This window comes from Herpailurus yagouaroundi, unplaced genomic scaffold, assembly GCF_014898765.1.
Source record: "Herpailurus yagouaroundi ecotype Mexico unplaced genomic scaffold, PumYag 163, whole genome shotgun sequence".
Classification (NCBI taxonomy): domain Eukaryota; kingdom Metazoa; phylum Chordata; class Mammalia; order Carnivora; family Felidae; genus Herpailurus; species Herpailurus yagouaroundi.
This window is the reverse complement of record NW_024412404.1, coordinates 49,706,549-49,719,598: the sequence shown is the minus strand read 5'-3', so window position 1 is coordinate 49,719,598 and position 13,050 is coordinate 49,706,549. Positions and strand designations below refer to the sequence as shown.

The window sequence follows — 13,050 nt, the reverse complement described above, 5'->3', positions numbered from 1 at the left end:
AAAATTTTTTTTTCAACGTTTATTTATTTTTGAGACAGAGAGAGACAGAGCATGGACAGGGGAGGGGCAGAGAGAGAGGGAGACACAGAATTGGAAACAGGCTCCAGGCTCTGAGCCATCAGCCCAGAGCCTGACGCGGGGCTCGAACTCACAGACCGTGAGATTGTGACCTGGCTGAAGTCAGACGCTTAACCGACTGCGCCACCCAGGCGCCCCAGCCATACGTTTTCTAATGAAGTAAACCTTTAGAGCAAGATGTAGATTTGAATATTAAAAACCCCTGTCCGTCTCAATTTTTCTGTCTGTAAAATGGGGATAATAATTACTGTGTCAGCATTATTGCCAGATTTAGTAATCTAAAGATAACTATGGTACTTAGCACGGTATTTTTACATGTGGGAAACACTGAAATCTTCAGTGTTCCTGTCGTTGATTTAAGCTCTCTGTAGCTTTAACTCTTTTGGGTTGAGGGTGGGGAATGAGGCAGGACAGGGAGGCACAATTTCCTTTGCAAGTTTGTGACCTTCTCTGAAGGCCAAAAAGTACTTTTCTCAATAAAATGTAATTTTTCTTCATCACTTAGATTTTTGCAATGCCAAACTTCATACTTGAGTTATAAAAGTTATCAAGAAGTGCTAATGTGAGCTCTTTGCCAGAAATCCAATTGTATATTTATGTCTGTGTGTATTTCGTTTCATGTAGGATAAATTTTTCAACTCCAGTATCCCATCTTTGGGTTTGCGGAATGTTATTTATATCAATGAAACTCACACAAGGTAAAAAGAAATTTCTTATGTTTCTAATACATCTCAAAAGAAGAACTGTAATAATCAGTGCCTATACCTTAAGATGAATCTCTTCATGTTTTTGAGTTAATAGAATTGAGCTTGTGACACAAGAGGCTTTATCTAAAAATTGGAAGCAGTACAGCCACCTGAGAGATCTGTTACTATTACTGCTATGTAATTATATGGTAACTATTTCATGAGGGTGTAGATATCACCTATAGCTTTCTCTTTTTGTTGTGTGTGTGTGTGTGTGTGTACATTTTAATTTTTTGATGTTTTATTTCATTTTTTGAGAGACATGGAAAGACAGTACCAGCAGGGAAGGGGCAGACGGAGAGGGAGACACAGAACCCGAAGCAGGCTCTAGGCTCTGAGCTGTCAGCACAGAGCCCAATGTGGGCTCAAACTCACAAACCACGAGATCATGACCTGAGCCAAAGTCAGACGCTCAACCAACTGAGCCACCCAGGCGCCCCATTTGTATATATATTTTTATTAAAAAAAAATTTTTTTTAATGTTTTATTTATTTTTGAAAGAGAGAGAAAGAGACTGAGTATGAGCAGGGTGTGTGTGTGTGGGTGGGGGGGGGGGGTGGGCAGAGAGAGAGGGAGACAGAATCCAAAGCAGGCTCCAGGCTTTGAGCTGTCAGCACAGAGTCCGACACGGGGCTTGAACTCATGAACTATGAGATCATGACCTGAGCTGAAGTCGAATGCTTAACTAAGCCACCCAGGCGTCCCAGTATATATATATTTTTAAAGCTTATTCATTTATTTTGAGAGAGAGTGAGTGGGGGAGGGGCAGAGAGAGGGAGAGAGAATCAATCCCAAGCAGGCTGTGTGCTGCCAGGGCAAAGCCTGACGAGGGGCTTGATCCCATGGACCGTGAGACCATGACCTAAGCTGAAATCAAGAGTTGGATGCTCAACCAACCGAGCCACCCAGGGGCCCCTGTATACTGATTTTATATCTGAAGTGTGACAAAACATGGTAAAGATTTATCTGAGGAAAGGGTAGGGTTGAATGGCTTACAAATTATTATTATTTTATACTTAAAAATTGAAATCAGCCTGATCTATGGAGTTTTAGAAGATATTTTCCTATATTGAGCAAATGCTCTTTAATTTATTATTAGCTTAAGACGTTTTTTAGAATTCTTCCAGACTTCAGACACATGGGGATGGGCTGTTGGGCATCTGAGTGAGAGAAAAGAGGCTTTGTTTTAGTGAATCTAGGCTAGGGGATACGGGAGCGCGCCGCCACGATTGTGTGAAAGTCTGTGAGGCGGGAGAGAATGGCAGCCAAAAATGCTACCAGTCCTTATAATTCTAAGAGTAAATGCCTGGGATAGGTCAGTAGTAGGCTCAGGTGATGAGAAATGCTTTAAATTCTGTGAAAATTTATCTAAGAAGTCAAATAGTTAAATTTGAAGGCTTTCTGGAATTACTAATCATATTTTGGTGATGAGATCATAATTGAGAATGACAATACTTGCATATATATTAAATGCCTTTTTTTTTTTAATAGAACTAAAATCAAGGGACATATTTTTTCCCATTCCCATGCTACCCTTCTGTCTCTTACATTTATTTTTATTTTTATTTTTTTTCAACATTTATTTATTTTTGGGACGGAGAGAGGCAGAGCATGAACGGGGGAGGGGCAGAGAGAGAGGGAGACACAGAATCAGAAACAGGCTCCAGGCTCTGAGCCATCCGCCCAGAGCGTGACGCGGGGCTCGAACTCACGGACCGCGAGATCGTGACCTGGCTGAAGTCGGACGCTTAACCGACTGCGCCACCCAGGCGCCCCTCTATCTTACATTTAAAGGAGAGAGGAGAAATTCTGGGCCACTGATGTGTTTTTTTCCCCTTTTTGACTTGATTAAGATCCTAAGAAAAGGGATCTCATAGAGAGCCTCTTCTTGTTTATGTAAGTAGACATTTTATGTATAAAGTCAGAGGGTTCATTTGTTGCCCTCAGTTGGAGGCAGTTAAGAAAAAAAAAAGCATATGCCATATTGACTCAGTGATATGAAACCATTCAATGTGATAATGACTCGGTGATATGAAACCGTTCGGTGTAATAAACTGCCTGTGTGGTTGAGCTGGCTGTTTGGCTGCTCTGTGTGTTACATGAAGTGAAGGGTAGACGTTTTTATACACACACACACACACACACACACACACACACACACACACAGAGCTTTCAGTCCATTACAAAAGGATTTCATCAAGAACTGGGACTTTGTGCATTCTTTTTTTTTTTTTTTTAATTTTTTTTTTAACGTTTATTTATTTTTTGAGACAGAGACAGAACATGAACGGGGGAGGGTCAGAGAGAGAGGGAGACACAGAATCAGAAACTGGCTCCAGGCTCTGAGCTGTTAGCACAGAGCCCGAAGCAGGGCTCAAACCCACAGACCGCGAGATCATGACCTGAGCCGAAGTCAGACGCTCAACCGACGGAGCCACCCAGGCACCCCTGAGACTGTACATTCTAATAACAGTTCTGAAAGTATTCACTCAAGGAAGAATTTAGAATTAAATACTTACCCTATTGGACCAAATTTGCAGACAACTAGGAAAGGAGGAAGAAAAAGAGAATGTCAGCAAAAAAGATGAAGGAATGAGTGATTCCATAGTTCTTCCTCAAATTTCTTCAACTGAAGGCTTTTCAGAGTTCATGAATTTATATCTGAAATCTGGCCATTTGAATGTCCTTAAGGGGGAAATGATAATGAGGCATTACACAATCATTACACATGGTTTCAAAATATTGCATATGAAGGTTTCTAACCTTCTTTTTCTGAGTTCTCTGTCCCCAAGCCCCCATATAAATAACACATAGCCACCAACATTGGTGTGCATATGTCCTATCCCTTAGAAATGTCAAATATGGGGGAAGAAAAAGGGAAAGAACTTCTGGCCTCATGAGCCCTGTATATAGGTGTTCAGGCCATACTTTAGTTATCCTTGACTTCCCTTGACTGATTCGCCTTGTCCACTCAATTTGAGAGTTAGCGATTATCTTAGAAGAATTACTGTAATAACAAAAAAGCCCTTTATGGTAGGAAAAGACTTCCAAATTATCTCTTTATAGCCCACAGCCGATTTGGTTTATTATTTGCAGAGTACACTATTCAGGCATTTTAGTACTCAAATTCCAAGTTTAAATTTTAGTTGAGAGTACATGAAAGAAATTGTGAGTGGAATTGCCACGGATCATCTTGAACTGCCAAGGAGAATTTGCTATAGGATAACACCAGATAGCAGGAATAGATGAAATGAGGCTTTGTTTCTACATCAGGGAAACAGCTGTATAATTTAAGCAGTTCATTTTAAGTGTTCCTAAGTCTTTTTTTTTTTTTTTTTTTTTCCCCTTTCACGTTGCAGGCATCGAGGATGGCTTGCAAGACGTCTTTCTTATGTGCTTTTTGTTCAAGAGCGGGATGTCCATACAGGCATGTTTGCCGCCAACGTGACGGAAAATGTCCTGAACAGCAGTAGGTAAGGGTGGGGATGCTGTTGTAAAAGGAAGAGACAGGGAAGGGAGGTGGGGCAGGGCAGTATTGCCTTTATTAACCTTGGGACTCTGGGACTCTGTCTCAGGAGGGGTTTCCATTTCCAAATGTCAGATATTAAACTCCAAAGGAAAGCAAGGAAAGGCAGGAGAAGAGATGGTTTTGGTGAGCAGTGCCATGCGGGAACAGCAGTCTTGTTTTATGCATTAACGATTGAATGAATGGGTTTCTAATATATGAAAGGAGAGTTGGAATTCAGAGATGCACATATTTCCAGTTCTCTGTTTTCTGTAATGTAAATGTTTGGGACCTTGTGTTTTCCTGTTTTATTTGTTACTTGTTTTTTAAACTTGCTACTTCATAAAAAATTTTTTTAATGTTTATTTATTTTTGAGAGAGAGAGAGAGAGAGACACACACAGAGTGCAAGTGGGGATGGGGCAGAGAGAGACGGAGACCCAGAATCGGAAGCAGGCTCCAGGCTCGGAGCTGTCTGCACAGAGCCCGATGCTGGGCTCGAACTCATGAACCATGAGACCATGACCTGAGCCGAAGTCAGGTGCTTAACCGACTGAGCCACCCAGGTGCCCCTTGTGTTTCCTATTTTATAACCAAAAGAGAAGCATGTTTGATATTTCTGTCAAATAATTTTTGAGGATGTAGGCACAAATTCTTGTACTAGAAAATCATTACTAGAAATTTTAAGAGAATAAGGTTCTGTCCTTGCTCTCAGAGGAACTTGCTTAGAAAATAGCAGAGACTGGCTTGAAATCAGATCGAACAGGGAAAGAAGTCATTCTCAAGTTTAGGCATTAGAATATGGGAGTTTGCATGAAGATCAGTCTCTACTCTGCCTCATTGGTGTGGCCTGTGGTGGACATCTACCTTGATTTGGGGAGCCAGAGACTACAGTGGTTTGAAAAGACTGCTTAGAAATGTAGATCTGGGGGCGCCTGGGTGGCTCAGTGGGTTAAGCGTCTGACTTCGGCTCAGGTCATGATCTCACGGTTTGTGAGTTCGAGCCCTGCATCGGGCTCTGTGCTGACAGCTCAGAGCCTGGAGCCTGCTTCAGATTCTGTTTCTCCCTCTCTCTGACCCTCCCCCGTTCATGCTCTGTTTCTCCCTGTCTCAAAAATAAATAAACATTAAAAAAATTAAAAAAAAATAAAAGAAATGCAGATCCTGTAGTGTGGCTATGAAGACCTGAACAGTGGTGGCCCATGGTAGGTACTCAGTAAGTATTTATTGAATGAATGAGTAAATAGTTGATAATGGAGATTTAATTATCTTGTCAATTACTTGTAAAAACATTCCTGGCCAGATTGAAATAAAGGTATTAAAGGCATCAGTGTCCTGTGGAATTGGTCTTTTGTATTGATGAGTTATGGGGCTATGTGGAGCTTTGCTCCGTGCTGGTCTAAAATCAGTAGCAACAGTGGGAGAAAAAGGAATTATTTGAAACTCCTTTGGGTTACTATATATTCTGTTTTCTAGGTAAAAACCTCCAAGTATGTTTTATCCCACCCAGGTGTTTTGACTAGTAACTAGAATATTAAAAGTGATTTAAGGAGGTTTAATCTCGTATGTTCTTCCCCAGGTCACGTGGAAGATTTACCAAACTGGATTAAATCTTCTCTCTTAACTTCACTGTTTATTGTTGTGTGTTGTTTTAATCTTGAGCGGCGCCTTTCTTACATTACTGGTTTAAAATGGAAAACGCTTGTAAATATCTATGCCCCTCTTTGATCCCTCCTAGAGAGTTTTACATATAGTTCTAATAAAGTCACAGTATAAATGAGTAATAAATTAGATCTTCAAGAGAAAAATCTCATGTTACTTTGGCAGTGAGCTTTGGATACCTCTGAACTATATGCCTAAAGGGATAACCTTTCTCTCCCCTCTGCTAGAGTGCAACTTTGTGTCCCTCACAGCATATCTGGAACGTTTCAATTGATGTCGTTGTTACCCATTGAATTTGAGTTAGATTCTTAAATCTGCCTTCCAGATTCCTCAGGGATTCATTGATTCAGGAATATAATATCCCTAATATTCAGTAGGCAGCCAAACAAAACACATCTAACTTGAGCTTATTGTGTTAATCACATATTAAAGAGAAGATAAGTTTTGTTTTGTGATTTATATCTATGATTTAGAAAATACTGAATGCAGGATGTCACACAGAAACAGTTACATTGTCTTTCTGCTTTCAATTCAGAGTACAGGAGGCAATTGCAGAAGTGGCTGCTGAATTAAATCCTGATGGTTCTGCCCAGCAGCAGTCAAAAGCCATCAATAAAGTGAAAAAGAAAGCCAAAAGGATCCTTCAAGAAATGGTTGCCACTGTCTCACCAACGATGATCAGGTATTAAAAGGCAAAGCAAAAAGCTTTCAATGAGAGCTGTTTTGAGCAAACAGGGACTGAACCATTGGGCTTTCCTAGCACAGTGGTTTTGGTCCAAAAGAAATTGGACATAATCTGATGGGAAAACTAACTCCTTTTTATTTTTATATTTGTATTCAAATTATGTGGGAAGTAGCACTGTGGTAGATTTTAAGGTTCCTTAATCTTTGTTAACTAATAACAGCCACTGAATTACTGCTGACCTCTCTCTAGACTTGTGAGCCAGGGTTCACACACCCATATCTTAAAGGGAGTGGTTTTATATGGCATTCTGCTCACCTAAATGTTCATTTGATCATTTGTTTCTGATGTGTAAAGTCTGCTGTTTGAAATGAAGATTTTAGTCTGTAATAAATAAAAATGGAAGATTTTAGTCTGTAATAAGTAATCTGTATCTATGAGTCTATATGTAAAAGTTCAGATGCAGATACAGACACTAAGTCACTTGAAAGCACTTTTAGGTTGTAGGTTCAGAAACTTGAATAGATAAAAGTCAACGTCTATATAAATGTATGTATATGCATTTAAATTCCTTTTCTTCTCTCCCCCCTCCCCCTTAGACTGACAGGATGGGTGTTGCTCAAACTGTTCAACAGCTTCTTTTGGAATATTCAAATTCACAAAGGCCAACTTGAGATGGTTAAAGCTGCAACTGAGGCAAGAGTTTCTGTGATCTGTCATTCCATTTTCCCCATGTTTGTGGATGATGTTAGAGCTCTTCTGTATGGAAATGTTCTTTTGTGTGCTGTGTGCATTCCTGCCCATTCAGCAGATGCCCCCCCCCCCCCCCCCCGAGAGATGTACCACAGTGGCATTTGGTGAGGGGCTGAGAGGTGGGTGAAGGGGGACCTGCCAGCTGTGCAGGATTCCTTGGGTGGGTTGCTTTGCAACAACTCAAAGAGCAGGTGGAATAATCCCTATTTATAAATGAGGAAATATAAAGCACAGACAGATTAAGATTTCCCAGTCATGGCTGGTAAATGATCGCCTGTGATTTCAAGCCAAACCAGGCTTGCCTCTCAACCCTTTGCCTTTTTTCTTTTTTCTTTTTTTTTTTTTTTAAACATAATCAGGGCTGCCTCTCAGAAGACAGAGAGAGTCCACTTGAACTCTCCATTGTGCTTCTCCTTCCCCAGCTCCTTTTTATTGTGGCTCTGGTGGTTTTCAGCCGCGGAAGTATTACAATGCAAGACGTTCATGTTACCGGAAAATGTTTTTCAAGAACGAGTCGTTGATCAGCCTGTGTTTGAGTGATTCTGACCAAATATGAAGTTGCAGAGTGTGATCCAAGTTCGCGTTTGAGTTTGAACTTTGGCATTTTTTTCTTTTACTAGATGAATTTGCCACTTCTGTTTCTACCAGTTCACAGATCACACATTGATTATCTGCTGCTCACGTTCATTCTCTTCTGCCATAACATCAAGGCGCCATACATCGCTTCCGGCAACAATCTCAACATTCCCATCTTCAGGTAAGATCAGCTTGTTTTGAAATGTAAGGTATGGAAAAGATTGTATTTTACATTTTTCTTTTTTTTCCTTTTATGGTTTGAACCACGTTACTGTAAAGATGACATGAGCTGCTTTACTTTCATTATAAAAATTTATTGTGGAAAAGTTGAAAAGTACAAAAAAGCTATAAGACTGTCACCGTTCTTCCTGTGCTCTGTATGGAATGCTTGGTGAACTGTGAATACCTCAACTTCATGGGCAATATTTATCAAATGGCTGAAAGGCAATTAGACCACATAGCAAATTACTGTATCAGAGTTGGCAGTAGGGAAGATGGGGGTGGGGGTGGACGGTGGTGTTGGTACAAAGTAGGTGAGAAGAACCACACCTGTTAACTTTGACCTCGTAATTTAGTAACACTAGAAACATGTAATAATTTCAGCATGACGCAGAAGGTGTATTTTAGAAGTTTTCAGAGGATGGGGTGGGTTCCGTTCAGAGGAAATAGCATGTGAAGATGCAGAAAGTTTCAAGTGTGTGGTACGGTTAGGAAGCGGCAGACAGTTCAATAGGGTTAGGGTTAGAGTGCAGGATACGGTGGGAAGGGTCAGAGGCCAGAGGTGGCCATTGCGTAGGGAGTGAGAGCTGGGTCAGAACAATTTTTAAGCCGAGAGTTTAGAGTGTATCCTGTAGTTGAGAAGTGGTCAGATTTGCATTTTGAACAGTCACTCTCGATTAGAGGGAGTTAGAACCATTCTGACTGTATTGTAAGAGTTCAGGCAAAAGGTAACGAAGGCTTAGATTAAAATTTGTAGTGGTGCTCTTGGTGAGGAGGGCATAGATTTGAAAAGTATTTAGTAAGGTGAATTTATAAGACCAAATGCTAGTCCAGAGTGGGAGAGGGGTTGATGAGGGAGGGACACTCCTTGATCTTTACCGCCAGGGTACTAGGTACATAGTGGAGCTGAGCACCAATGGGGAATGAACAAGGAGTAGGTTTAGTTGGTTTGGGATATTGATGGCTCAAATTTCAAAGCATAGAGCATCCCTGAGGTCAGCTCTGAGCAAGCAGTAGGGAGTATGAGGAGGATGGACTTACAGTAACAGGAAGGGAAGTGGGCTTGTGGGTTGTGCACACAGGGTCTCACAAAGTGGCAGTCCTCTCCCTTTCCTCAGCCTCACAGTCCAAGGAGCTCCTTCCTAATTGCTGGGCTCAGAGTTCTGTGGCTAACCAGACTCATGTGAATGGTTGAGCAGAGCCATTCATTCATTCAGTCAGCTGATTCTTACCCAGCTATACTTTAGACAAGAGTGAAGAAGTGCTGTGTCCTTTCCTTCAAATTGCTCATAATCTACTGGGGAATGTAGACAAATAGCTCTAATACAATGTGATATACCCGTACGGGGCAGACATGCTTCTCTAGGGACTAGAACATCTGTTTACTCTTCTGTGCACCTCTTCCCAGTATTGAGGAACCTGGGAAGTTGCATTAGAAAGTCATCAGAAAGTTGGGGTGTCTGGGCAGCTCAGTCAGTTAAGCGTCCAACTCTTGATCTCAGCTCAGGTCTTGATCTTAGGGTTGTGAGTTCAAGCCCCATGTTGGGCTTCGCACTGGGCACGAAGCCCACTGGAGGGGAAGAGTGTCATCAGAAAGTTGTTGGCAGGCATAGATTTAGAGCCAAGAGGAGTGTTCCCTTCGGGCTCTAGGAGGCCCTGCCCTGTACAGTTTGCCTTTCCTACAATGAGAATAACTCCTGTAATCATTCCCTCCAGGTTCTCAGCTTGGAAGTGCTCCTGGAAGGATCCCATGGAAATGCATGTTAAAAATTGATAATTTCACATAATCCAACTTTTCTTTTCATGAACTCTATACCAGTCGTTGCTTAGCTCGTCTTTCCTTCATACGTGACAGCCAGTCAGTGACCTTACCTGTTGATTCGCAGCTTTCTTTTGATACATGCCAACCTATACATTCACAAGTCACTTTCTGGGGCGGGTTGTTCCGTGGGTGGCTCATCTCACATTCTCTATGAACTTCTCTGCAGTCTTGTTCTCAGAGAGTGAAATTTAGCTCTGGGGACATCTTACTGTTGCCTCCTTGTCCTGACTACAGAAGATACTGGAAATATGTGTTGATATTGCTATTTTAATATCACTCTATTAGAGAAGAATTAGGAAGAGGCTCTGTGTTTGGAAAGGTTGACTTGCATATTGTAAAATTTCATCGTAATATAAAAATCCATCAATGTTGTAGAGAGAAACAAGGGATTGAGAAAAGAATCGCTTTATCCCTGTGTAAGTGTACATGAAGCACATTCTTGTTTCACGTTTTGGAAAATTGGTTATGCTTGGTTTGGGTTTGATAAAATTATCATGGGCTCACAGAGATACTCTCTAAGCAGTACTTTCTTGAAAAAATGTCCCCATAGGAGCTTTTGTAACCTCATATTCATTTTGTGGTTCGTGTGCCAGAAGCACATTTCAGGATGTCTAATGGTTGGTGCCCTGAGACCCTTGGCCAGCTTTTAAAATTTAGCAGTATTTCATAATCCTCTTAAAATCTGTAACACCACCTTTGCAGGGATATCGTACAGACTTCTTTTGGTTGTGAACAGACATTAATAGGGCTTCAGTACACAAAGTGATGTTCTGAAGGCTGATGAATGATGTCAGCGACTGAAACATCAGTAATATGGAAAGTGGAGAAATAGCAGCAGCTCCAACGACACGTGGTTTATATTCATATGGTGTATGTTGTGAAGTAAGTTGGAACTTAAGTATTCGTATATTTTTCTATATAAATAACTAACGCATTCTTCAATATCTAGTACCTTGATCCATAAGCTTGGGGGCTTTTTCATCCGACGAAGGCTAGATGAAACGCCAGATGGGCGGAAGGATATTCTCTATAGAGCTTTGCTCCACGGGGTATGTATGCTGTCTCAGTGTCCTTAAAGCAGTTATAGTCGTTATTCCACAGTAGAAGAAAAAGAGACTTGATTGAGATTTAAAAAAAAAAAAGAATGTTGTCTGTGTAATTATTTGAGTGGTATTGTTTGGGTATGGGTTTGATGATTATTTTTGTAATCACCAAAATAGAGCTTGGAGGAGCTGACTTGCTATTATTTATGTGAGTAAAACACTTTGTCAGTAGTGAAGTTCTAGGTTTTCATTTGTTGGAAGATTTAACTTGGCTGAGCTTGTTCTAAGTGGTGCGGGCTTGATTTCATGTTTACATTCTCCTTCTGTCCCAGCATATAGTTGAACTACTTCGACAGCAGCAATTCTTAGAGATTTTTCTGGAAGGCACACGCTCTAGGAGTGGGAAAACCTCCTGTGCTCGGGCAGGACTTTTGTCAGTTGTGGTTGATACGCTGTCTACCAATACCATCCCAGACATCTTGATCATACCTGTTGGAATCTCCTACGATCGCATTATTGAAGGTCACTACAATGGCGAACAACTGGTAAGAGGATTGCCCACCCAAAAGTCTTCTTCACTTTCAAGTCTTTTGCTTTTAGAGAAGTGCTTTTGGAATTAGGAGGGTTTCTGGTACTGTTTAAAACAGGATACATGTAGAATGGGCATGGTGAGTAGTTTTCATCTTTTGTGCCCGCCTGATGGGTAGTGCTAATGTGGCGCTTCCCTGCTCTCGGAGGGAGTGGTGTGGCTAGATTCTTCAGTGTTGGCCTCGATCGTGGGATCGGGATCGGGAAACGGGAGAACACTTGGCCCCATGTTGCCATCTCTGCCTGGAGGGTTATATATATGTCGTTTTCCCCGGGGTTGTAGTTTGCGTATAAATTGTAAGTTCAGCCTGACGAAATGCTGAGATCATGTTGATAAAGCAATTTAGAATAAATTAACTTGGTAGGTGGCAGTAACTTCTTAGTAAACTATTTATTGAAGTGAGTATAGTAAGTTGCAGAAGAATGCACAGATCATAAGCCTGTAGCTTGAATTATCCTGTCCCAAAGTGAACATGCCCGAGGAATCACGCACAGCAAGGGACAATATTATTAGCCCCTAGGAGCCCCCCTTGTGCCCCTTTCTTCACTGTCCCCTCAAGGGTAACTGTTTATCTTGACTTCTTACAGAATAGATTGGTTTTGCCTATTTTTGGACTCTTACCTAAATGAAATTGTGTAGTGTGTGGTCTTCTGGTTTTCCTTGCTCAAGTAGGTGTTGGTGGGATTCATCCATGCTGCATATAGTTAGAGTGTGTTCATTCTCATAGTCATGTAGTATTCCAGTGTATGAGTGTACTATGGTTTATTCAGTTGAAAACAGTTTGGTTTCTAGTTTTTTGACTATGGTCAATCTTGTATATTTCTCTTGATGAACACAGGTATGCATTTTGTTAGGTATGTACCTAGGAGTGGAAATGGTTGGGTCATAAAGTATACATGTGTTCAGCATTAGTAGATACTGAGTTTTCGAGAGTGCTCTTACCAACTTCCCATTCCTACCTGCATTGTGAGAGTTCCCGAGAGATTTTGTTTTGCTCTTGTTGAGTGTGGAAGCATGCCAGAAGCTGAAGGACACTAGATAATTAGAGGCTTTACGAATGAAGTGATGAGCTGAACTGTCACCTGAGTTTCTCTTAGGAGACCCCTCCTTGGGTATATTTGTCTGTCTTGAAGGTGTGCACCACTCACCCTGTCTCATGAGGCCATATCAGAGTCCTGTGTCCCTTATATGCCTGTCATTGTGCCTTATGTCAATTAATGTTCAGGAAATGTTACTAAATGAATAATAGGGTTAAAGGCCACCGTGGGGCTGGATTTGGCGTTCAGTTGCCTAATGTTAGATATTTGGACGCTGGTGATCATCAGACTTCATATTAAGTGGCTTCTTTGACATCTTATTTTTCTCAGAACTGCAAA

General features: G+C 41.2%; 1 protein-coding gene across 5 annotated transcripts in view; it reads left to right on the top strand.

Moving 5' to 3' along the window:
- Positions 1–13,050, top strand: part of GPAM (glycerol-3-phosphate acyltransferase, mitochondrial) — a 63,677-nt gene that overhangs the window by 31,996 nt on the left and 18,631 nt on the right. For all 5 annotated transcript variants that reach the window (XM_040486429.1, XM_040486426.1, XM_040486428.1 and 2 more), the window contains 7 exons: positions 703–776; positions 4,184–4,297; positions 6,526–6,672; positions 7,272–7,368; positions 8,046–8,182; positions 10,992–11,091; positions 11,418–11,630. In XM_040486429.1, the coding sequence (XP_040342363.1) occupies positions 703–776; positions 4,184–4,297; positions 6,526–6,672; positions 7,272–7,368; positions 8,046–8,182; positions 10,992–11,091; positions 11,418–11,630 (882 nt within the window). The remainder of the gene's footprint in view (positions 1–702; positions 777–4,183; positions 4,298–6,525; positions 6,673–7,271; positions 7,369–8,045; positions 8,183–10,991; positions 11,092–11,417; positions 11,631–13,050) is intronic.